At 39.3% G+C, this 24,590-nt stretch overlaps 1 protein-coding gene across 9 annotated transcripts; it reads left to right on the top strand.

Annotated features, from left to right (window-relative positions):
- Window positions 1-231: 231 nt before the first annotated feature.
- KEL (Kell metallo-endopeptidase (Kell blood group)) lies at window positions 232-22,599 on the top strand. Of its 9 annotated transcripts, none has more exons than XM_088051798.1 (19): window positions 235-455; window positions 613-765; window positions 5,692-5,833; window positions 7,183-7,386; window positions 7,989-8,113; window positions 9,050-9,196; window positions 9,427-9,489; window positions 10,574-10,648; window positions 11,039-11,184; window positions 12,428-12,551; window positions 13,018-13,128; window positions 14,138-14,236; window positions 14,829-14,906; window positions 15,361-15,464; window positions 16,327-16,437; window positions 18,449-18,516; window positions 18,732-18,907; window positions 19,740-19,832; window positions 21,088-22,599. In XM_088051798.1, the coding sequence occupies exons 2-19, from the start codon at window positions 748-750 to the stop codon at window positions 21,262-21,264; spliced, it is 2,061 nt and encodes a 686-aa protein (XP_087907924.1). In that variant the 5' UTR covers window positions 235-455; window positions 613-747; the 3' UTR covers window positions 21,265-22,599. The 9 variants fall into 9 exon arrangements, with proteins under 9 accessions (XP_087907923.1, XP_087907926.1, XP_087907925.1 ...); XM_088051793.1 differs by having other exon boundaries at window positions 10,460-10,648; XM_088051794.1 differs by having other exon boundaries at window positions 235-516; window positions 10,460-10,648.
- The last annotated feature ends 1,991 nt before the right edge of the window (window positions 22,600-24,590 follow it).

The raw sequence follows: 24,590 nt of genomic DNA, 5'->3' as shown, positions 1-24,590 counted from the left end.
GCAATGACACACAGGCTGGCCATCTCCTGAGAAGCAACGAACAAATGCAAATAGAATCAGTAATTAATTATTTTATTTTTTTTCTATGCCTCTTAGTGGGAAAGAGAGTCAGATGTGTTCACCCCTTGAATGGACACTAGGGTGCAGATGAGAGAGAGAGAGCAAGAAGCAAGTCAGCACCCTGGCCTTTCCTCGTGGGAGGAGGAGCGCTAGGATGCGTAGCCCACGCTATCTAGTAATAGGCAGAAGCCTCCGGGCCCCAAGGCAGCAGCAGGTTGAAACAGGCCAGTGGAAGGGAGAATATCAGACCAAAACAGGCTTGTTGGGTGGGCAGGATAGCGAGGCTGCTGGAGAGAAAAGAAACAGCAAATAGCTGAGAAGAGGCTGCGGGAGATAGAGAATCACATACTTCTGTTCAAAAAGATTTGGTGGAGCTCCAAGAGACAGAAAGGCAGGTGGGTCACAGACACAAAAGGGAAAAAAAATCCTTTTATGAGAAGTAGAGGTGTTAAGAAGGTGGGTGGAGAGTTGCAGAAACACCATTTCCTTCCCTCCCATTTTCTTTAAGAGTGTTTGTCTCTGAGCTTTCCCTCTCACTTCTCCTCCCCACAGCAAACAGTCAAGCTGGGAAGATGAGATTGTCTCTGAACTTAGCAGAGTGTGTGGGCACAGAAGACTGATAGCAGCCAAGTAAACAGAGTCCACAGCTGTGGTAGCTGCAGGAGCAAAGCCTGCTCGGTGACAAGCATGAGCACTCTTCCACAGGTAAGGAAATGGGTCTGTCTTGCAGTCTGCTGAGGGACCTTCACTGCACACCTCTCTTTTCCTTCCCCTTTCATAGCTACACTGCTTATTGCCTTGGGGGACTGGGACAGTTGAGGTTTTGACAGTTTGTATCCAGAAAGGTCTCAGAATTAATGATTTGGGATATGGTGCGATGATTCAAGGGTTCTTGCCCTTCCTGTTGGTCACCCTTATGGACATTCTGAGAACTGTTTGAAGCACCAACTAACAAGTAATAATAGTAATAATAAAACTATTAGTAGTAGTAATAATGATGCCAACACCACCAACACCAAAACAACAACAACAATAATAACAATAACCATAATAATAATAAATAATGACATCCTTTATTCTATCTCCATTTTTTCAGCAAGGTATTATAAAAAAGTACTTACACAGAAATGTGAAGTTTCCCCCTCACAGATAGTTGTGGATAAGCAAGGCATAGTTTTGGGAATGTGAGAATGACATGGTGAGCCTAATTGCTTCCCCTGTAGCATGGTGTCCTTTTTCTGCTTTGATGTCTTATATAAATAGCTAGCAAAGTCTTAATTGCATGTTTACAGAAAAATTGCACTGAACTGAACTGTTAGCTCAAGGTTGCTAAAAAGTACAAAACATTCAAGGGCAACAGAGATAAGTGTAGTGTTCTATGTTACTAAATAATACAAACACTGAAATGTGTATGTGTTCTTACATTGAGATCTGTTCAGTGTGACTGTGGCTGTAATACAAATGGTCACTTATCTTTATCTTGCCTGCATTTTTATGGTTGAAGAATTTGCAGAAATGTTTGTTTTGTATATCCGTTCCCAAATTTCTGTGTGATGAAGATAAAACTATAATCATAATTTTAGTTGTTGTCTATGGTTTTGTTTTACAATTTTAGTACTCCAGAATATAATTCAGCAACCTTTCTGTTTCATATTTCATGTGAGCAGGTACTCTATTTCAAACACAGGCTAAAACGTTTCTCAAATGGCATTTAATGAGCTCAATTTATGTGCTTAAATAATTTGCTGACAAAAGATAAATTTAAGAAAATGAAGGTTTTTGTGATATTGGGGCATTAGTCTGAAAATATGCCATCCATGTGAGTAATGTGATAAACATGATTTGGGTAACAGCCAAAGTCAGTAATTCATGAATAATCTACTAGCTGAAAAATAATACTTCTAAATTATCTCATAAATAGTTATTAAAAAAAAACTTCAGTTCTCTCCTCCTTTGATCCCTTTATTTTAATTTATTTTCATGAAAGTTAGATGCTTCTTTTTCTGTAATAGCACGAAACACTGTGAAAATTCAAGGTGAGGAAGAAGCAGGCAGATTAACTTCAACCTCCTTTCAGAACTCAGGAACAGCCGACAAACAGAATGAGGGAGATGCTGAAGGAAAATCAAATTCTTTGGCTGATTTAGTTATACCAAACAGTTCTTGCTTTAGTGATAACAGTACTTGTCATGATTCTACTATTCTAAGTCATGCTTGCATTTGAATCAGATTATAAATATAATACATTAATTTAAAGTTACAATTTTTTATAATTTACAACTGTTAGAATTAATCTTTGAAGAATTTTACAGCCATTTGTTCTCACTTAGCTCTAGTGAAGCCATTTAAATTTGAGCACTTGCCATGAAAGAACTGCAACTGTACTGGAAATTTCACTCACCTTTATGCTAGTACTGCTAATTCTTCTCACCCATAAATGAGACCTATAAGGAAAAACCCTGTCAGAGGTTTAAGTCTTTTCATCCTTTTCCACTGGCTTGTTCAAACCATTCACTTGTATCTTTATATGGAGCATGCTGGGTGAAGCAATGTCTCAAAACATACCACAAGAAAGTGCTGCTTCCTGTAAGCTATGTAAGGTTCCTGCACCCTGTGCCCTGAAAGTCTTGGTATGCCACCTCTGGGTCCATCTAGTTAAGTCTACACTTCTGCCTTGGCCAAGAATCAATAGCTTAGGGAGGGGTATGCATTTTAGTGCCTATGAACCACTTAATCCATTGTGGCATAAAAGTGAAGTTCATTCTAGATCAAGAGTCTGACAGGGATTTTGCCTTGGTCAGTGTTTGTGTAAGAGTACTGAAAAAACAGTATTGGTTTAGGTATTAGTCTGTCTAGAATTGTTTAAGCTGTTGTCATGAACAAGACATAAAGGAGAACTAAATATGCCTGCCCTCTTCTTTTTTCTCTCTTTATGTAGGTCCACAATTTCTCTCAAATCCTACCCCAGTTGCAGAGGCAAAATTAGAAAGGCAATTATTATGGAAATTGAAGTGTTTGAAGAACAATTTTTATGCTTATGGTTCACATAAAACAGACCATAATCCAGTTTCTACACAGAGGTCCACAACCAATTTCCACTCCCCTGTCATTTCTTTTGTGCTATGTTATTATTTTGGGCATGCTGCTCTCAGCCAGATACTTCTCTAGTTGTTTCAAAATGGAAATTTGAGGTGGGCAGTGCTGTTTCTCTTAGAAATTTTTAAAAATCCATTATTTGATGCATTTTGCATTTCAAAAAAAACATCATGCGTAGGCCTGAAATAGGCTGACTGTTAACCAAAAATTCATAAGAAATTGCACCGACAGCTTGAAATACCAGTTTCTTAGTATCTCCACAATCATGCCATTTGTTACTCAAAAGAGAGACACAGATGTCTTCTGGTAACATTAAACCAAATAATTGGAAAATTCTTACTATTTCATGGTAGGAATAGGCCAGATTTTCCATGTGAAAAACTAGAAGTTTATTGCAACAGAGAAGTCAGAAGAACTGTGAATGTAAATCATTTACTCTTTCCTAAATGGTGAGAGATGAAGGCTTGCATGCCAAAGAGTAGTTTTTCTATTTCCTTTATCAGCTAAGCTAATTTTCTTTCCCTCACTTCCCTGCCATACTGTTGTGACACTTACTGTCTTACTCTAGGAGTAACACAAGTGTTTTGCTACAGTTATGAAAGGAATTTGGATTTCCTCCTCTATAGTTTGTACTTTGCCAGTAGGATCATGTTCTGTATCTTCTAATGTCACCTGTATGTATTTGCTCTTCATTTGGTTATTCTGTATCCTGCCTGAAGAAGTTAGAAGAATAGGATTTTAAAGGAGGAAAGCATTAGGCACTCAGCTCTTGTTAGTAATCTCCAGGAGTTGAGTAAGCCTTTCAGAGGCTTTTATTCAAGATTGAATAAAATGCACGTTTGAAAGATTATAAAATTATGAGGTTTGGTTTCTTATCACTTATTTTTGTTTTCTGTTAATGTTTTTGTGCAGAAGTTGTACACAGTATATTAGTCAAGATGATTAACAGCAGACTCATTGATTTCCTTAATGTTTCCTTAGGTGAAGGGACATATACTGTGACATAATTAATTCCTGTAAGATTTTGTTCCATTTCTTGTGATTTTTGTCAAGATCTATGTTTCCTAGTTTTGTGTCAAAGAACACAGATACCAAGTGTGCTGCATGTAAGGGAGCAGCAAAGGCAGAAGGGAGATGACAATCTGGGACCTGAGAGTCATGAGAAGGCAGGCAAGAAGCAATGACTTAAGGAGCAAGGCCCCCAGTATGGGCATGAGGGCTGTAAGGTGGCCTGGTGACAGTGCCCAGGGTCAACCAAGAGTGTAGATTGCCAGGTGAGTCCCTTGTGAGGAGGCAGGTCCAAGAGCAAACCTGCAGAATCAGAATGTAGGTGATGGTCAGGATCCAGATGGATGGGATGCCATCCAGACAAAGGCATGCCTGCCATTGCAGCAGAGCTCAGATGGAGACTACACAGGAGAGCTGCAAATGGCCAAGTGAAGAAGTGGGCACGTGCACTAAGGCTCCTTCTTGCCTTTCCTCAAAGAATTCCAAGTCCTGATAAGGTTTCTCAAGAAGAGATTTCTTTTATCAAAGCACCAGGATAGAACAGGGAGATACACTTGAGCCTGTGGGGACAGTACAGGCCAGGCCCTGACAGTGACATGTAGGATTCTCCCAGTAGCACTTCCATCAGCTGTCACTTTTTTCCTTGTTTGCTACAGCTGAGGTTTTCCATTATCTTGTTTTTGTCTCCCGTCTGCCTCCCTTTTCTTACTGTATACTCTTATTCTGTCATTCCACTTTTCATTTTTTTTCAATTCTTTCCCTTTCCTCATATATTACCAGCATGCATTCCTGTGTCTGTTCTTTCATAAACTGCTGTTTTCCAGTCTTATGTACATCAAAGTATGCAGAAGAAGAGAAAATGCCATCTTACCTAACTATATCCAGGTAGATATTAGGGGTGTATCCTATGATAGTCATCTAGCTTCCTTTGCAGCCAACAGAGAAAAGGACAAATAACTCCAGAGAATGCTTCAGCTCATCCTGAAACAGATAACTAAAACAGAAGGTGTACTCGTTAGGTCCCTAGCCTGTTCCACGGACTAAAAAGACACACCTAGATTATGAACAAAACTAAATTTAAGGGAGATAAAACCTGTCTCTATATAAGATCTTCTCAGCGATTTACAGTTTACTCCAGTTTGCAGAATAGAAAAAAATATTTTCTTTCACCTGAATTGGACTAGAGGGCTTAGGATGCAGTACTTTATTTCTTGAGGAGAGATCTGAAATTAGTGCTCAGATTGCCATACTGGCAGAATAAAGATCCATCAGTCCTAGCCATCCTATTATTAGCTTTATAGACTCAAAAAGGCTTTGATATCTTCAGGAAGTATCAGAAAAACCAGGGAAATGAAGAAAGTGAGAAAGCCCGTGGGAGTACAGTCGTGTAGATGATTTGGATGACTATTGATGTTTTGACACTAGTCTTGTAAATGGTTTTCTAGTAGATTAGGTGGAAAATGGAGTATGTTGTTAGTGCTAACCTTAATAAGAATTTTTCTTTCTTCATTTTTTCTGTCTCTTCAGACCTGTGACCAGGAGCTGAGAACAGGTGCAGAGAAAGAACGATGCCTTCAGGGGAAAAGCCTACTTCTATGTGCACTTCTTCTCAGTACTCTCCTTGGCTTTACATTGCTTATCACCTACCTCATGATGACTTGTGCTCTAGGTATAATATGATATATCCTTTTCCATTCTTCCTCATCCACCCCATTTTTAAGATCCTTTTCTCTCTTGCCTGTCTCCACTGTGTTTTAAGCTTAACATCAGTATTAAGAACCAGACTTTCAGAATCTCCAGGAATCATAACACCTTTTGTCAAAAAGGTACATTTTTCTACCTGTTCCTTGAGTCACAGTGCGGGGAGGTCCTCCACATCTGTCCTCTTCTGCTTGTGATTTAATATGCCTTAGCCCAGTTTTGGGGGAGAACAGCATTATATAGTCTTGTAGCTCATCAATGTGTTCTGCTCTCTCTGTAGTCAAGAAACTGAACTGAATATGAGACTTGAAGCTCTTCCTTTGCCTTTCTATCTCTGACTTAAGTTTAGTCCTGGTTTTTTACCATAGATCAGAGCAGTCATAGAGTAAAAGCAAAAGTCAGAGTTTCTTGCTAATGGAGAAGCTGTGAGTATAGACCAGAAACATTAATTTGCCTTCCAAATTTGCTAAAGAACTATCTGAAGAATGGTCCATGTGAATGTCTCTGCATATAGAAAGCTCAGTACAGAAGGTGCATTTATATTGGTAGACACAGACATTCCCTGCCCCAAAATAAGCACTGTTGAATCTTTATGTAGCTTTTTTCTTCAGCTCTTGTTATATGTTGGAGATGGTTCACTGCAGAGACCAAGGAAAAACTGTTTAGATTTAGTCCATTTCCACTCTGCCTACCTTCTCCCATGTCAACTTTGAAACCATACTACAGGAAATCTTACCTTGATTTACAGGTGGATTATTTCAGTAAATAATTGATCTAATCTGATGTTGATATGAGATACTGAACTAAAATGACAATGTATATATGTAGTGATTTGAAACAGTTTAAAAAAAGAAAATTATAGATTAAAACAAGATATTCTAGAACGTCCTTATTCTCTTTTGACAAATGTCATTGCTGGGAAATATTTCTCATGTTTGAAAAAAACATGTTTTAATCTTAGCCCATTACTTTCTCTTTGCTATGTCCTTCTCTTCCATCATGTATTAACACCATCAGTTGCTTCTTGTTTATCATGTGGCCAAATTTGGCTGATTCAGAGGAAAGATGCTGAGAAGGCAGAGTAATCCAACCTGTGGCTGCCTAGATAGTACAGAGGACATCTTCTTGGGATGTGAAAGAGAGAACACACTTCCTCCATATTCAGCAATACCTTCCAAGGAATTCAACACTGCATGCAAAGGAGCTTGTACCAAAAATAGTCTTTTGGGGTAAATATCCCCTAAAAGATTTTTGCTTGGGGTTATTCTCACTCTCCACTCTCACTTCTCAGTTCTCTCTTATTTACTTCCTCTTCAGGATCCTGTGATGCTGAGTCAGATCTTGCACTGTTGGAAAGACTTCTGAATTCTAGAAATGACACTGTAAACCCCTGTGAGAACTTCTACAAATATGCCTGTGGCAGATGGGAAGACAAGCAGTCAAGCAGAACCAGAGAAGAATCACTAAATGTATTTGATGTGTTGTTGGAAGAAAACCTGTTGATCCTGAAAAGGCTTTTAGGTAGGGACAGATGATTGCTGTGTTACCTTTTGCATCTGCCTCAGTCAGAGCTGGCAATAGTAGTAACTGAGAGCACAGTCATTCTTAACAGGGACTGAGTCCTCTCTCTTTGTTCTCCCATCGTTACAGGTACAGATTTATTTTTTGAGCATGTCATGTTACAGTAAATGCATTTTAAATATTTTAGTTCCTCTTGCCAAGTGTAACAGATGAAAGTCACGCTTTAAAATTCTGACAGCAACCCAACCCATTTTCCTGTTACCCAAACCATTTTCCTGTTACCTTGTCAAAGTAGGACATTGTTGCTGCGCTAGTCTGAATGTGCACTCTGGTGATGTGTCCTGTCTCCATGGGGGACTGAAGCCTAGATATGCACCTACTTCCTGTTGTACTCTTTTTTCCATGCAAAGAAATTCACGTATTTGGCCTCAGGACTAGTCGGTCCCTTGCTTTGGATCACTGTGGGAAATGTGGATGTATTTGTTAGAATGTTCTGGATCAAAGCACAGTATTTTCTTAAAACTGTTCTCTGCTCTAATACTGTCCCAACTTACGTTTTTTATTGCTTTTATTGAAAATTTTAAATCTACTTTTTTCCTCAGAAAGTCCACAATCTGGGGTAAGAGGCTCAGCCAAGGAGAAAGCAATGCGATTTTATCGTTCCTGCATGGATACTGAACGAATAGAATCCCAAGGAGCTCAACCATTGAAGGACTTCCTAAATCAGGTGAATGTGTGTGCTATTTCCTCTCCCTCAGGAAGAGAATTCCTGCAGGGAGAAGTGGGCAGATGGGGTCATATAGTCCTACGTGATGTAACTTTTCTAGAACCTGACCATAGTCATGGTTCACAACACAACTGCTAAGTGATAAATCTTCTACCTTTAAATGGTGTTTCAAGAACTGATTTTCTGACATCAGCTACCTGAATCTCTCCTTATAACCTTATATATTAAGGATGGAAAAAACCAGCAGGTCTACAAAGAGAGTTCATGCTTAATCTCAGAAGTTTGGTTCAGTAGGATCTGACTCACAGATTGGGGAACATCTTGCAAATGGGTGAAATTGTTGTGTCTAAAACCAGATGATCATTCAGTAGTCAAGGCTTCCAGGACAGCTTGTTTAAAGGAGAAAATCCCTCTCTTTCCATTCTGGGAAACTCCTCTTGGTGCCAGGGAGGGCTGGACATCTTTCTTCCAGCAAAGAGCATTTATGCCCTGTGTCAGAAGAGGATATAGAACCTTCCAAAAAAAGGAACAGTGACTACAGGCCCACCTGTGAATCTGCTTGTCAGGGAGGTGGGACCTGTAATCACTGATTACAGTGTTTGTCCTTTGGGATGGCTTTAGAAAAATGAGACCTATTTTCCTGTCTCCTGCTTATCCAGCATTTTTTCCTGCACACCTTACTCTGTTGCTAATTACAATTCATTTTCCTTGTGTCATTTTGCAGTTCATTGCTTTGCTTAAAGGAAAGTGTCAGGTCATTTTAAAGTCAGCAGGGTATGTAGAGCACTTCACGAGTTTCCCCTGGTGCTTTTTGCTTTATTGCTTCTCAGTTATCAGAATGACGGAGCTTATAGGCGTAAAAAAAAAAAAAAAAAAAATTGTACATACAGATCCAACCAGTTTTTTCTCAGTTGCAGCATTTCTGTCTTTCTCTAGGTTGGTGGATGGCAAAAGACAGGTGTGGGGAAAACAAAAGATTTTAATGAAACTCTTCAGATTCTCATGAGCAGATACAGCACCTTTCCATTTTTTAGAGTCCGTGTGGGACCTAGTCCTTTTGACCCCAAGAGCAATATTATTCAGGTGAGTGTCCTAAAGAAAGTGCGTTATCAAGGAAGCACTGTAAGTAAAGAGTCAGCAAGGCTTGCTCAAGTTAAGCCTGTGTCCTCCTCTGAAGAACTTAGCAAACATTTTCCAAAAGTAAAAGCAAGTTTATAGCATTTCAAATTCCATGATACAGAAATTACCAAAATATCCTCACATTTGCATTGTTTCTGAAAAATAATAAGTTTTTCCTTTACTCCTTTTTGCAGATTGACCATCCTGAGTTTGATATTCCACTTGAGAGTGAATTCAAAGAGAAAAATTATCTTGAGGTAACATATCAGAGGCTGAAGAAAGGTAAAAATAGCTATTTGATGCAGGGATCTCCTTGAGTTGTCTCCTGGTTCAGAGTGTTTCCATGGGTTACGGTCAGTGACCTCTGAAAATGCCTACAGAAAGAATTCTTTACTAAACTCACTTTTTCCAAAGGATAGATTTTAACATGTAACCCATTTTAGATACCAGGTTTAAAACTTATAGTGTAGAAACCTAATGTTATAATTTAAATTACTGTTTGCAAAATAGTCTGAACCTGGGCTTCCTTTTAGTTTTTGCCTTGAATGAACGCTTTTTAAAAAAATGTTTTTGTCCAAAATAAGGCTTTATAACAACATTTGTGTATTGTAGAGAGGAATAGCTATCATTTTTAAGCTTATTTTAAAGTGCTTGAACATATGTTGGGAGAACAATTTCTTTGACTTTTGGCCATTGTAACAAAATTAACTTTGTCATTTCTGAACTTCATAAAAACTGAGTTATGTCAGTTTCTCAATCCGAGTCTTTCAGAAAAGTCCTCAAAAAAAACCCTGAGCCATCACAAGCATTCCTCTGAAAATTCATGAAAATAGAAACAAGAAGTTGACATTTTCTCTCCATTACATTTCTGGCTTATTATATCACTGAATTTTTCTTCTCTGACACCAGAGATGGCAGGCCAACATCTCTAAAGTTATTCTAGTGTTTGAAGTAATTGTGTGCTGTGAGAAAAATAATCTTTTGGAAATTCAGTGTTCCTCATTGAGAGAGGAGCTGTACTTGGCAAGTGTATTCTACAAGAATAATTACATAAGGATGTTGCAGCAAGAAAACAGTTTTAGGGATGGAGTTGGTCTGTGGTAGTTTTGAAATACTGAAGTTTGTACAGTCAAGATGGATGGATGGATGAATGGATGGATAGATGGATGGATGGAGTGACTAATTTCAGTCATGTACCTTCCATTGGTCATATGCTCTGTATTGCAGGTTCTCCGTGTGTATCTTTCATATTTGAAGAAACTGGGGGTCCTACTTGGAAGGACAGAGGATGGTCCCCCTGATTCCTTTTCCCTGACCTTGTCCTTCATCTCTAACCTCCAGAAATTTGTAACTCCACTGCAGAAAAGACAGCAGAGGGGGATGCTGTTCTTTCGCACTACCATTAGGGAGCTACAGGTATCCATGCCTTAAAGCTTGAGTAACACAGTTACATGTGACATTCATATCTTCATTCTGAAGATCCAGATCAAAAGAGATATGAGGCTCTGTGTTTAAATGCCATTGTCTTGAAAATTGCACTTGGAGCCTGTGAGCTTTAAATAACCCAGTAACTTATGGTCTTTAACTGACAGAGTTTTATCAGGCCCACAACTCTCTCCCCTCCCCAGTCCTAATTCCCTTTAAAAAAAATTAAATTCTTCTCTTCAAGATGTACATTATAAAAACAATTTAAATTGTTGAAAGTATCTTTTAACAGTATTCTGAAGACTATCTTTGTTTCCCTGTTATTTCTTGTGAGCCAGTTTAGATTCATAGTTCAGCATGTAAGCTTTGTTTTACTTGCAGGAAAAGGCACCAGCTATTGACTGGCTGGCGTGTCTCAAGGCTGTCTTTCAATCTGTGCCAATGAACCTCTCTCAGCCAATTGCAGTGCATGACATGGATTACTTAAGCAACATGTCACAGCTTATCGAGAAGTGGCACAAGGGAAGGTAAGAGTCAATATCTATGGTTGCAATTGTTCATACCACAAGAAATATTTTCTTCAAATACCAGAAGTTTAGAGGTTGCTGTGTTAGAGGCTGCTGAATCCAGTAGTCTTAACAATTGCAAGGCTGCTGTGGCTTTATATCCACAGGTTTGGCCAGTGTTATGGCTTAGCATATATTCCCAATAGGTTTGCATATGCATACACCATGTATGGACACATGTATAAAATAATATGTTTATGTGTGTCACACAGAGAAGGAGCACAGTGTCTTGACTGGCACCCATCCACCCTTAGCACTTGTACCAACATGAACCCAGACTGATCCTATTCCTCAACTGCAGCTGATCAGGATTGGTCTATACTAGTGAAATATGTGACTCCAGTAGCTGATTTTAGGTATTCAGTTTGTCAAGAAGCTGGCCAAAATCTCCTGGCGTTCACTTGGATATATCACATGAATAGATGAGCCCCTGAGCCTTGCAGCTCTACTTTGGTTGCTGGTACTCCGGCATCTTCCTGTTACAAATACACCTATACTATCAGTCTCTTCAGTAGCTGCTCCCAACCACTAGTATTTCCAATAGCCAGCTCTCAGACTGCTGCTCTCTCCAGAAGCTAGCTGGATCCAAAGTCCTTCCAATAATCAACTCTCAGACTTGTCATCTCTCCAGCATTCAGTTCCATCTTCACACACAGGGAGTAGAATGTTAGTTAACAATAGCATTTAATAAGATAGGAGGATATTACCTCCTGTTATGCTGGTTACCATGTTCAGGGCTCAGTCAGGCAGACACCCTGGCAAGCACAAGTTGACATTCAACCGTTCCCTCTTACTGGCTTTCCTCTCCATTTTCCCACATATATCCTCCCAATCCACTACGATCTTTCCCTTTCCCTGCCTTTGATCCTTCCCATAAACATGCCATCATAAATCTTACGTAATATCAAAGACCTCCCATAATATTCTATGTTTCACCCAGTTCTAAAAATTATCCTTCTCCAACTTCCCAGAAAGAATCCTGTGCCCCAGCAGGGAGTTACCCATGAGTCTCTGCAGTGTTTTGGGGAGTTTCTTTCGTTGACTCATGTCAATCACTCTCCTTTGATAGCCCCAGCTGTATTACATTCAAAGTACTTTGTTGTCATTGTTCAGGTTCCTAGGATTTCTCTGCCTCAAGTTACTCCTCTGACACTTGCCTCGTTTCTGTGTTTGTGGTGACCAGCCTTCAATCTTCTGTCCACAGGGTCCTTCACATTTATATGATTGTTTGTCTGGTTGGGAATCTCTCCCCAGCCCTTGACAGTCAATTCCAAGATGCACGCCTGGAGCTGTATAAGATCCTTTATGGAAAAATGGGATCTAGAATGGTGAGTTAGCCTTCTATCAGCTTCTTCAGCCTCCCCAACAGCTGAACACTGTTGGTGGTGCCTTCTGAATGTTCTCTTGATTGCTTAGATGGATGGAGTTTCTTAGATTTGGGGAGAAAAACTACTCTCCCATGGTCATTAAGTGCTTCTTTTTTCTCAAAAGAAATGTGTGAGTAGACATGACACTCAAAAGTTTAGAGATCTGAGCGTACTGTATCATGGAGTAGGGAAAAATATATAGATGGTCACCTTTCTTCTATGGCTTTTTCTCTGCTAACATACAAATCTCCATCTTGAAGTAAAGTAAGTGGAGTAAATCATAAGGAAATAAATGTTTCACTAGAACTGCATTACTTATTCACTGATGTAATTTTTAGACAGTGCTACTGTCCACACTTCTACATATAATTTTGTTGATTTCCTAGTTCTTTGTCCTCACTCTCATGTGTCTTCTTTGTTCCTACAGATCCCAGCTGAACGCTGGAGGAAGTGCTTGAGTGATACCAGCTCTTTCTTTGACCCAGTTCTAGGAAAGATGATTGTGCAAGAAATCTTTCCTGAGCAGACCAAGAAATTTGTAGGTATTCATCATCTTAACCCTCAAGCAGAGTTCAGTTTCACCTCTTTCTTTTTCTGACATGAGACCTTAAGACTACATCAAGGCAGTAAAATCATCTGTAGGTTTCCTACCTTTTGTTCCTCTGCTAATACACTTCCCCTCCTTTTTTGTGAATATGTCAGAACAAGACATTGGTGTCATTCTAGAATAATCATTGCTAAATACCAGCTATTATCTTTGTCTCAACTGTTAGAAAAATCATATGTGCAGCACCAATAGCTATGACAGCCCTACAAAATCTCTGTGTGCTCCCTGGAATAGCAGTTTTTGTTAACAGTATCCATCACCAATGTGATATATCTCAATAAGATTTTCAATTGCAATGACACTAAGCAATCATATGAAAACATTCTGTGTAGATCCACAGTAAAAAGAAGACCTGCCTGTAGTGTGGAAAAGATTTCTTTTTCTTTCCTCCTGTGATGGTCAGACTTCCTTTTTCTTTCGAGCAAAGTTAGTGTAGCACCTCAAAGAGTTGGAAGCTTATAAGGTGACAAGAGTAAATAACACCAAGAAAAGCTAATGAGAGAACTAAGACTACATGTAGTGAAGCATAAATATTAATGAATAAAACATAATTTTGAGAAGGGTTGACTCAGATTGCCATAATTTTGGAAAGGGAGACACCAGCAAGAAATACTTGTGGATACTGAATTTTCATTTTGTTCAAGAAGAGGGAAATTATTCATTATTGAATGAGAAGGAATTGTCTCCCTCCTACTTACTGTGAGAGGCCAGATGAAAAGGTGTGTGGGAGAAGATGGTGAGCCATGTGAGGAAAAACTGGATGCCAAATAACTTTAAGACTAAATCACTGTAGAAACTGAAATATTTTTCATCACACACACAAAAAAAGGAATTTTTCCGGTTATTCTGTGGTTGAATTGCTAGAACATGGGAAGATGGTAGCTAAGAGTGAGCAATGTTTTTGTGCAGTTGTGACCATGTCTTCTTTTCTCCATGGCAGGCTGAGCAGATGTTCTCTGTGATCCAAGATGCCCTCTGTGACCGCCTCGATCAGGTGGAGTGGATGGATGAACAGACTCGCCGAAATGCTAAAGCCTTGGTGCGTGCAGAAGGCAGAAATTACTGAGGCCTTCCTTTCCCTGGAAGCCTTTGGAGATCAAATGGAAGAGACCTGCACCTTTACGTATTCCTAACTGCTTCTACAGGCACACAGTCTTAAATAGATGTCATATTCATACTAAAAATTGAAAGTGAAAAAACCTACTGGAGGTTTTGTAAGTGCCAGCATGCATGGCTACATACACTGATATGTAGGCACAGAGAGTCTGTTTTTGTCTGTCCATGAATACTCTGAATTACTTTTTTTGAAATACAATTCAATTTTATACATCTAGGAATGTTAAAAGCTAAAAAGCTGAATGGCAGAAGGCAATACAAAGAAAAAGAATAGAACAATTAGAACACTTAGAAACAAATAGAACAATAGAACAATTAGGCCTCTCTCCAGAGAGCTGAGAAAGCAGAGAAGCAGGACAAGATGTCTTCTTGAAACAGAGTGGTTGTCCTTTTTTAAGGGCTGACTCACAGATCATGCTTACATTGGTTAGAAATAGCCTTTTAAAGGATTTGCAGAATGTAAAGCCTCCTATTGATCAATAGGATCAATTTATGTTTGTTTGTTATTATTTTAGGTATCCAAACTACAAGTGGAGATTGGTTATCCAGCTCACATACTCCAGACTGACAAAGTGAACCTGGAATACCAGAATGTGAGCTATATAATGTAAACATGTCTGCCTCATTACTGGCAGTTTACCTGTATCAACTGCTATCCTGTTTGCTTACAAAAGAGGCTACGACCTCTGGAGCACATTTCCTATTGCTCATTTTTTGGGAACATATGGGACCAGAGAATCTTTATCTGTTCTTCTGTATCGTTACCTATACTGTCTCCTATTTAGAGTGGCTGGCCTGATAGAAGTAATTTTTTACCTGTTCGTATATTCTGTTTGGTCTTCAGATAACATTCCTGTCATATCTTAAATTGAAGGTCTTTAGAACTGAGAGAGAAAAAAAACACAAGTATCCCTTTGGTTTCTCTTTTGATTAACCCTTTTTTGAACCTTGTGACTTTTCTTTTTCTCATTTTTTCCTTTTCTCAATTGTTCAATTAATTCCTTGCTTATGCCCTGTGACAGTCACATTCCCTGTCTCTCCCCTCAGCTGGAGATAAATGAAGATACTTTTTTCCTCAATGTGGTGGCTTGTTTGAAAGTACTGAGGGAAAATTCCTACCTGAAGCTCCTTCAGCATTACCCACAGAAAAAGTAAGTCAGTGATCTGAAAAGTATAAGAGAATCACATACTTGTGAACCAGCTGAGGTTGGAAGGAATCTGTGGAGTTCACCTAGTCCAATCCTCCTGCTCAAAGCAGGATTAGTTAGAGCAGGTCACTCAGAACTGTGATAACTGTACGTCTATATCTCTCTTTTTCTGTGGAAAAGGAGGAAGGGTAGGTGAGGGCCAGTGAGCAGAATTGGATTCAGTACCTCTGACTGTGGATTTGCCAGTTCTGAATGTTGCTGCAAGTCTGCATCTCTGCATCCTGCTTTAAAGAAACCTTGAATCTGGCAACCTTTCTTGCATGGAGCCTGAGCAATGCTACCAAAGTACCCCATCATTGTGAAGAGAGCACCAGACTCCTTAAAAAAACCCACTTTTTTTGACCATGCACCCTTAATTAAGGGGGATAGCTGATTCTCCTGGACTTCCTAACAAAGCCAAGAGCAAAGCACTGTCATGACAGGAATGCTGGTGGAGTCACCTCAAAGGCAGGACATAGGATGCTTCAGAAGGAAGGCAGCATTGACATACAGACACCTCCTTACACCTCCTGCAGAGTATTCTATGCAGGACTTCACAAGAAGATACTAATCCTAATTTACTTGACAGGGAAACTGTGAGGGAGAATCCCTTCATGTCTTTGAAAACTAAGCTATTAGTTCTGACCATCTGTAAACAAGCAAAGATTTGTAAGATTTGTAATTCTAGATAAAGTGAATTTCATCATTTGCTGGTGCTGTATGAACAGTTGAACTGTTTTTGCAAGCTCAGTGAAGGAAAGGATCAAAGTGTGAGATATGGAGATAAGGATAATACATTCTCTAATTTCTCTTGTTTTGCTTCTAGCTGGCATGTGCACCCCTGGAGCGTGCATTCATACTATTCAATGACAGACCACATGGTGGTCCTTCCAGCTGGAATGTTCCGCAGTCCTTTTTTCCACATGGAGTTTCCCAGGTATGGAGGGGCTTCAGAGGTGCAAGCTGAATGTAGTCCCTGGGCTGCACCATGCTTCCAGGAGGAGTCTTAGCAGGCTGTCTTTAATTTCTTTTTCTTACTGCATCCTAGAAGGTCACAGGAAAGGGGGGGAAGCACAGCTTTCTCTAAAGCCAGATGGATACTGCTTGATTCATTCTGAGAGAGAGTAATCATTGACCTGCTGAAGCAAAATCGGAATCTAGGTGAAACTGAACTAATACAAAGATATTACTCCAGAGCAAAGAGGCAGAAGTCATGTGTAGGTTAACTGTAAAGAAGACATTTCACCTTTGCCTCTCATTTTCTAAATTCCAAGGATTCCTGAAATCTAACCCAGAGAAAATAAGAGTCTCGCACAGCAACTTCTTGACAGAAGTCTTTTTCAAATGTATCACAGTTCTCCTCTCATTTTTTTTTTTAAGAAACCCTTTCTACTAAGCAAATAGATTTTTAACTCTGAGTTTTCCCTCACAATAACAACACTTCTCTAGACCATACTTCTCTGGTTCTGTTCTTTCGTCATATGGAACAGACCTCTTAAGCAATATTTTTTCTGATAATAAAAGCACTCCAAACAGTTGACTGTAAACATATAATTCTATGTCCTTTTTGCCTATAGTGGATAGATACTTGTCTTAATACCATTGTACTGAAAAATAAGCTCACATTGTGACAAGAGGCTGAAGTTCAAAAGAAACATGTTTCAGTTAAAAGTAATTATTTTCTTGATGATGATCTTCTACTGCTTGCAGTATTTAATTAATTTATTATAGTATGAAGAAAAGGACATCTCAAAAGAGTAGTAGAAAATAATTATTTTTTTTTCCAGTGGTATGGTCTGTGACTATATTCTTTCACTGTGAAAAAGTGTCTGTGCCTTCTTATTCCTTTTGTATTTGGTGTTAGTAAAGTACATTTTTCTCACTGTCACCTCAGTTGAGTAGACTGCTAAGTAAAACTTGATCACCTTTTGGTGAGTTGGTATAATAGCATTTTCTCAGATAATGCTCCAGATTTTAAACTTTACTGGTAAAAGTCAATTCAGGTGACTGTGAGGATAATTTTTAAAATAAGAACTCAGGAAATCAGTACAATTGTTATGGAATCATAGAATCATAAAAAGGTTTGGGTTGGAAGAAACCTTTAAAGATCATCTATAGAGTTCAACCCCCCCTGCCATGGGCAGGGACACCGTCCACTAGACCAGGTTGCTCAGAGCTCCATCCAACCTGGCCCTGAACACTCCCAAGGGTGGGGCATCCACAGCTTCTCTGGGTAAAATTTATAAATTATCAGCTATAGAGCTCCTACCAAATTCCCAGTGATGGAATAATGAAAATTTCATGCTTCAGCAGGGTTAATCAGTGCATGGGAAGAAAGAACAAGCCCATAATTTCATATAATGGAAATGCATTTTGATGTTCTCTACCTTGTGAGAGTATCTGTAAATTCTTTGCATAGAACCATAGAAATTCCATTTGAAAAGAACTACTGGAGGTTGCTAGACCAGAGTAATTGCAGTCAAAACACCATGATTTGAATTTGCCTTGCCAATTTTATGTATCCTTTCTCACTAGACAAAAATTGCAAGATTGCTTCTCCAGACATCCTGCTTTTGCATGGTCACCATTGTAGTTGCTGTTTATGCAGCAGTTCAGGCAGTAGAGGTTCAAAGAACATGTATCAACAACAACACCCGACATTACACCTCATAAAGGCAGAATTTCATTCATAGACTCTTCATTGTTATGGTGGCTTATTAGTGAGAAATACTTTAAAATAAGCCCATAGTACAATTTTAAGCATAAGGATAATTTTCACTTGTATTTTCACTTTTGCATGCCTCAGTAGCAATACGTAGAAAATGGTTTGGTGTGTTCCCAGAGCAGAACGCTCCTGTTGAGCAGAGAGTTGTGCTCAGAGGCTACAAAGAATGCTCCTCTGCCCTCTTTTTCTTTCCAAAAGCAGTATTTTCATCTTTATTTTTCAGCGCTGTGAACTTTGGAGCCATCGGGGTCTTCATGGCACATGAAATTCTTCACTCATTCTATGGTTATGGTACGTATGGCTGTGGTGTTTTCATTTACTCTTCTAGGTCCCACTGGTACTTCCCCTTAGAGGATCTGAAATCCCAGTCTTTACATCAATATATACAATATATTATTAAGGTAGATGAACTTAAGGAAAACATATTTCTGTCCATGCTGGCTTCTAGGAAGAATCAGTGATTAATATGAGGAACACAGGAATGCCATAAATAGCTTTACTTCTAGGGCTTTTTCCCCCCACAGTGTTGCCTGGGGGCTGTCCTGCATGCAACAGGAGTGCACTACAAAGGTCTATAGACTGCTTGGTTGAACAGTATGAAAGCTACAGCTTTAATGTCAATGGCACCTTCACACTGTTGGAGAATACAGCTGACACTGGAGGGGTCGCCATCGCTTACCAGGTATCATGATTTACTTCTACAATCTCATAGTCTCACTGCATGACACACAAGATTGCCCTGCTGCTCCCCTGTACCACATCCTGCTCCAGTTCCAGATTTCCAGATTTCCTGCTCACCTGTGCTGGTGAAATATGACCCCAGCACGTCCTCTGTTAGTCCAGAGAGAGGTTCCTCACAAAGCTTTGCTCATAGCCTCAATATGTCCCTGTAAGACAACTCCTCCCCTTCACCACCCTTACTTACCTGTTGATATCATTCTTACAAAAGCATGCTATTGTATATATGCTTATGTTATAATTGAGGAAGTAAGCTGAGACATGAAACAGAATTTTGTGTGGTGGTGAAATGACTCCATAACAATGTTTTCAGCAGTACTTTACAGAGAATTTTTTGTTTTCTGATGCAGTACTTCAGGAGTTTAACTGCTGAGGGTGGTATGAGATCCCTAGGTCTGAAATGGTATTTGTTACATTCTTTCATGAAGAACATTGGGAGGCAGGAAGTGTTTCATTTATAGTCAAGTATTTGTGATCTGTTTTGAAAATAATTTTCATTCTTTCATAGTATAATTACCAAATCCTATGATAATGTGTGTGGTAGTATCTGTGTAGTAGCATCTGAAATGTTAAGGAAAGTAATTACGTTGTATTCTCCCACTTTAGATTTATTAAGAGCACGGCCATCAGCAGAGAGCCTCAGAATGAGGCTAATTTATTAAATACTTGCTAATTTATTAAATATGTATTAGATTGATAGATCTCATTAACAGAAGATATGAGCTAGTGGTACTGTCTAAGGAAGATTTATAATTATCCATTTTATCTCTCCACAGGCCTATAAGAATTGGTTGAAAAAGCACAAAGAGAAGGATTTACCTAAGATTGGACTTTCACATGATCAACTTTTCTACCTCAGTTTTGCTCATGTAATGAATGAGTCTAATCATGTGTCTTCACTCTCCATTTCTTCCACACTCTTACAGTTTGTCTTTGTCAATATTCAGTCACTTCCCCCCTCTTCAGAGAGCTGAAAATGATCAATGATTCTGTGAGATACAGAATCTTATTTAGTAGCTAAAATTCATATTTACAGCTCCTAACCTGTTAAGGATCTCAAAGCAGACAAAAGGCCTGTCTGCAAATATATATTTTACAAAACACTGAAATCCACCAAAATTAAGTCATAGCAGACCAGCTGTGTCAGGGAAAGCAGGCTTCATTGCCAGCCTCTGCTCACAGCAGCAAAAAAAGTCAATCTTAAAATTTTTGTGAGCAATGGAAAGTGAAATATAAGTGTAAAAGTCATGTATCTGTCCCTCCCTCCCCTCATTCCCCTTTCTGTCATGATGAATAGCTGGATATCATGTCACTCTTAGTGACTGATAGTGAAAAAAAGAGTTTCAAATGTTATTTAGAGATAAAGAACTAGAAGTACATGCACCCATAGTCTGCTGATTCTGTGGGTAGCTGCAGTAAATTGTGCAGCTATGCATAGCTGTGCTGCAAAGTTCCTCGTGATAGATGGTGGGATTTCTGTGCTCAAAAAATCACTTATAAGTCATTGTAATTGTGCAAAGTGAGAAGTTTTGTGTGTTTATTAAAGTCAGAGCAGAGCATGAAAAAACAGCTTATTGGGTCTTGGCAGCAAGATTTGCATTTTAGAGGCTAAATAGCAGCTACTGCATCATTTGTTGATAAAAAACCACTGCAGTCATGAGAGTGAAGACTTGGATTGCCAGTTTAACACCAGTAAAATCATATAATCCTCCCCTGAGTCTTTAGAATAGTGATGGGATTTTGTATAAGTGCTCTCCATTGTTGATGAGCACTCGTTGATTTCAATTAAGAAGCTGAATCTAGGCACTGAGACGTCTTTACCACTTTTTTAGACAGAGTCCAAGGTTGCAAGAGCCCAGACAGGGTGGCCTAAATTTTCTGTATACTGGACTGTGCAGTATAGAAAAAGTGCAGATGACTTGTCAGAGAGTGAAATGGGGACAAAGAAGTTTAAGGAAAAGGAAAACAATCCAAAGAAAATCTGACCATTATTGTTAGCCACATATGCACATTTCCTTGTTTACTCCAGCACCCTCTGACACATGCAGAGGCATGATGAACCGTAAGTCTTGTTCACATGAGGACTTTCAGCCAAACTGACTGTTCTGTTTTGCTTCCCTTCAGGCAATGTGTGGACACCAGGATCCAGAGATGCTCCAGTCCTCCCTGAACACAGATCCACATAGTCCCTTGCCACTTCGTGTCTCTGGGCCTGTCAGCAATAGCCAGGACTTTTCCAAGAGCTTCCAATGTCCCAGTGGATCCCCAATGAACCCAGACAACAAATGCTGCATCTGGTAATGCACATGGAAGAGGAGGAAGAGAGATGTGATCCCAGGGAGAGGAAGGCCTGACACATGAAAATAATGACCTTCTTCTTAGGGCCTCTAGGGTGACATAGTGCTCTTATTCACTCCTTTGCCCTCCTTTTCTTGCTCTCCTTTCCCCAGCATTTGATGGCAGGGAAATTCTCAAACTGATCTCATAAGGAGAGGTTCTCCTCCAAGGCTCTCAGTGCTCTGTCCTAGATGTGTGACAAGTCCTAGGGCAGCAAGGTGACCGGCCAGTTTCTAGTAGGCAACAGCTTGTGAGTAGTTGTGAACAGAAAGACTATTACATGATTAGTCCCTCTGTTGAGCGCATTTACCTGTCTGCTCCAGCAGCCTCACAGTCCTGTTGAAAGGGCAAGTCAATAAACTGGAGCTGTAAGACTTGTTCATATCTTACAATAGCTCTTGGGCAAAATCCTGTGGGGTACTGTGCAAACCACACATAACTTATAAGAGAGGGAAGAATCCTCTTCTTTTGATAATAAATGGAGACAGGTGCCAGGAAAGACTCAGTGGCTACAATTTGTCAGCTGAAAGTTAAGTGACTTAATAATGAAGTTTACTGAAGGCCTTCTCTACTCTGCTTTTTTTTTCATCAGCAAAACTCAGACATAAGAAGAAAGAGGAAAGCATCCCCATTAATGGGAGGGTAACTGAGGAGCTGAGAACAGATTCTCTTTGTTTTCCAACAAGATCCTCTGTTTTTTGGTGTCTAGGGTTAAGGATATGGTAAAAGATGCAGTATGGGACAGTCACAAAGGTTTCTAGAAGTTTCTCAAGGTTGAACTACTGGAATTCCAAGAGCTTCTCTGGATTCTGAACCTGGTTCTGTCCCTACATTTGTAAATATTTACCATCCAAGCAGAGGAGTAGAGCTGTTACAGGATTTTACTTGCTACTTGAAATCGAATTTTAGGTATTAATTTGCTTTAGAGCAAAAGCAGAGTAAGAAGCAACATGATTTGGGATAGCAGAAGTGCCTGAAGTACATTCTTATGGGCAATGTAATAATTACAGCTATTTCAAGTTCTCATCATTAGAAAATTTATACTAATGTTCTAAAATTCACTGACATTAATAAGTATACAAAATACTTATACCTTTTGCATACTCTTCAAACTGTTCTTGTTTATGGGAACATTTTTATTTTACCTAGTATATTGTCTGCCTGGGGATTGTTTGTGGAATGATGGCAAGTGGATGATGGCAAGTGGAAACATCTCTTACCAATGTAAGCATTTTAAAATAACCGTGTTAATACTTTTCAAGTACTGACAAATACAGTAAAATGTTCTCCAAGAATGGACTGTTCAGTGATTTTGTTTTCATTAATTACCAAAAATACTAATAAAGTGTTTTCTTCTGGAAAAAAAATACTTTGCAAATGCTTTATCATCAGGCCTGTATCTTTTTTCTGTATTTGTACAGTTCACAACTTGTCTGGCACTCTTAGCTGAACTTCACAAGTGAAAAATGAGCATACCTCAAAATGGTTTTATTTATTTACCATCAGAAAAAATAACAAAATTTGTCTTGTGGTTATCATTACCATTTAAACAGTGTATACTCTTCCTTCCCTTCACTCATCCAATTGATTTTCTCCTAGCAGCATGTCCAGTTCTTTTTTAAGATGCATAATAGCATAATAGCAAATACCATTGCACAACACTTAGTGTATAATCTAGACATTATTTCAGTGTTCTGAGACTGCTTGGCTTCTGTGTTTCTTTTGTTTAGAAAAAGTGAAAGGTACTGACAATATACATTTTGAGGAGTCTAACTTTTCTTGTATGTATCTTGTAAAGTGTGTGGGGAGATACAGTTCCCTGGAATACGCTTTTTTTCCCTTTGTTCTTCCAATATATGTTGAATTTAGTAATATTCTGTTCAAAAGACAGGGTCACTGGTGATATTGGTGAGTTGAATTAATTCTTATTATTAGGTATGATTTTTTTACACAAAGAACATATGAGAAGTGCAAGAAGGGAAGTCTGGCTTAGAAAAAATGAGAATTTATTGTGTTTCTCAGGAGGAAAGGGAAACACTTTCAATATGTGCACAGGGTCCTTTGCCTTGTCTTCAGTGTTCTAATTCAGTTCCCTGGGATGTGGTTGATGAAGACAAGCTGTATTGTCCAGTGGATGATCATGAAATATAGCTAGATGTTCCAATTGTTATCATTCATGAAGACAGAAATTATTTCAAGCTCTATGTCACGCATTAAAGAAAAAAAAAACAAAAAAAACCCAACCAATCTTGAGGAGAAGAGCCAGATCCAAGAGCAAATCCTTCACTGCTGAATTGCTCAGTGTCTCTGAGCCCTCAGGCTCCACCATATCAATCACCTCCATTCCTTCCCCTGTTGATGAGGCCACAAATGACTCCTCCATTTCCTCCCAGCCTGTAAATGAGGGAAAAAGGAAACAACATAAGCTTTCTTCTTGTTCACTCCTTTCATACTTGAAGCCTTTTTACCTCTGCGTCCCTCCTGTTTTATTCTCCCTGCTTTCTAAACTTTCAAAACCTCTTCACCTTCATTCTATTTTCTCCTTCATCCTAAGAAGCTTTTCATTCATACCTCTTTCCCCTCTCTGCTTCTCTTGTCCTTTTCTCGTTTCTGTGATTCTGATTTTTAAATCTTTTCTTTTAGTAATCACTTTTTCCTCACTCCACTTTGCATCTTCATGTTTTTCTCCTTTCCTTTACTTTTCTGTTACAAAAGTCACCCCAGATACATTCTTTTATCTTTTCAGGGCCATGACTATAGCAGTATGCTGTAATAGCCCTTAAAAGCCCTGTCTGGAGCCTTTACATGAATTCTATGCGTCCAAGAGCTGCATTTAAGCTGGGTTCTGGGTCTCAGATCTCTATTTGTGGTCTGCTGCAAATACACTTATCTCCAGCTCTGTCTCTGTCCCAGCTGTGCCTGGACCCTGTTATTCTGGATCCTGACCTGCAAATTGACCTCCTGGTTTAATCTTGAATATGCCTTACCACTATGGACTTGCTTGGCAGTCATGGGACTGTGTCTGCCTGTTTTCTTTCATTATTTCACCCTGGTCCCCAGGGGTGTCCTGGACCTTTCCTTTCAGGTCTCTGTAAGGTGTGAGGAGGGAGACAACTGAGACAAGAGGCTGCAGTCAGGGCTGCGGGTGATCTAAGAGGCCTTAACATTGATGACTGGCCTGAACTTGTGTGTCCCATTGTCCTCTGCCCTGTGTAAGTGTAGGTTTGGGCCGTCACTGGACTGTGTCTGACCCTGCTCCCCATCACTAGTCCTGACACTGACTGGTATTC

The sequence above is a fragment of the Pseudopodoces humilis genome, chromosome 2 (assembly GCF_049639895.1).
Source record: "Pseudopodoces humilis isolate 2021_Gansu_Grassland_sample_001 chromosome 2, ASM4963989v1, whole genome shotgun sequence".
Lineage (NCBI taxonomy): Eukaryota > Metazoa > Chordata > Aves > Passeriformes > Paridae > Pseudopodoces > Pseudopodoces humilis.
This window is presented reverse-complemented; position numbering and strand designations above follow the sequence as displayed.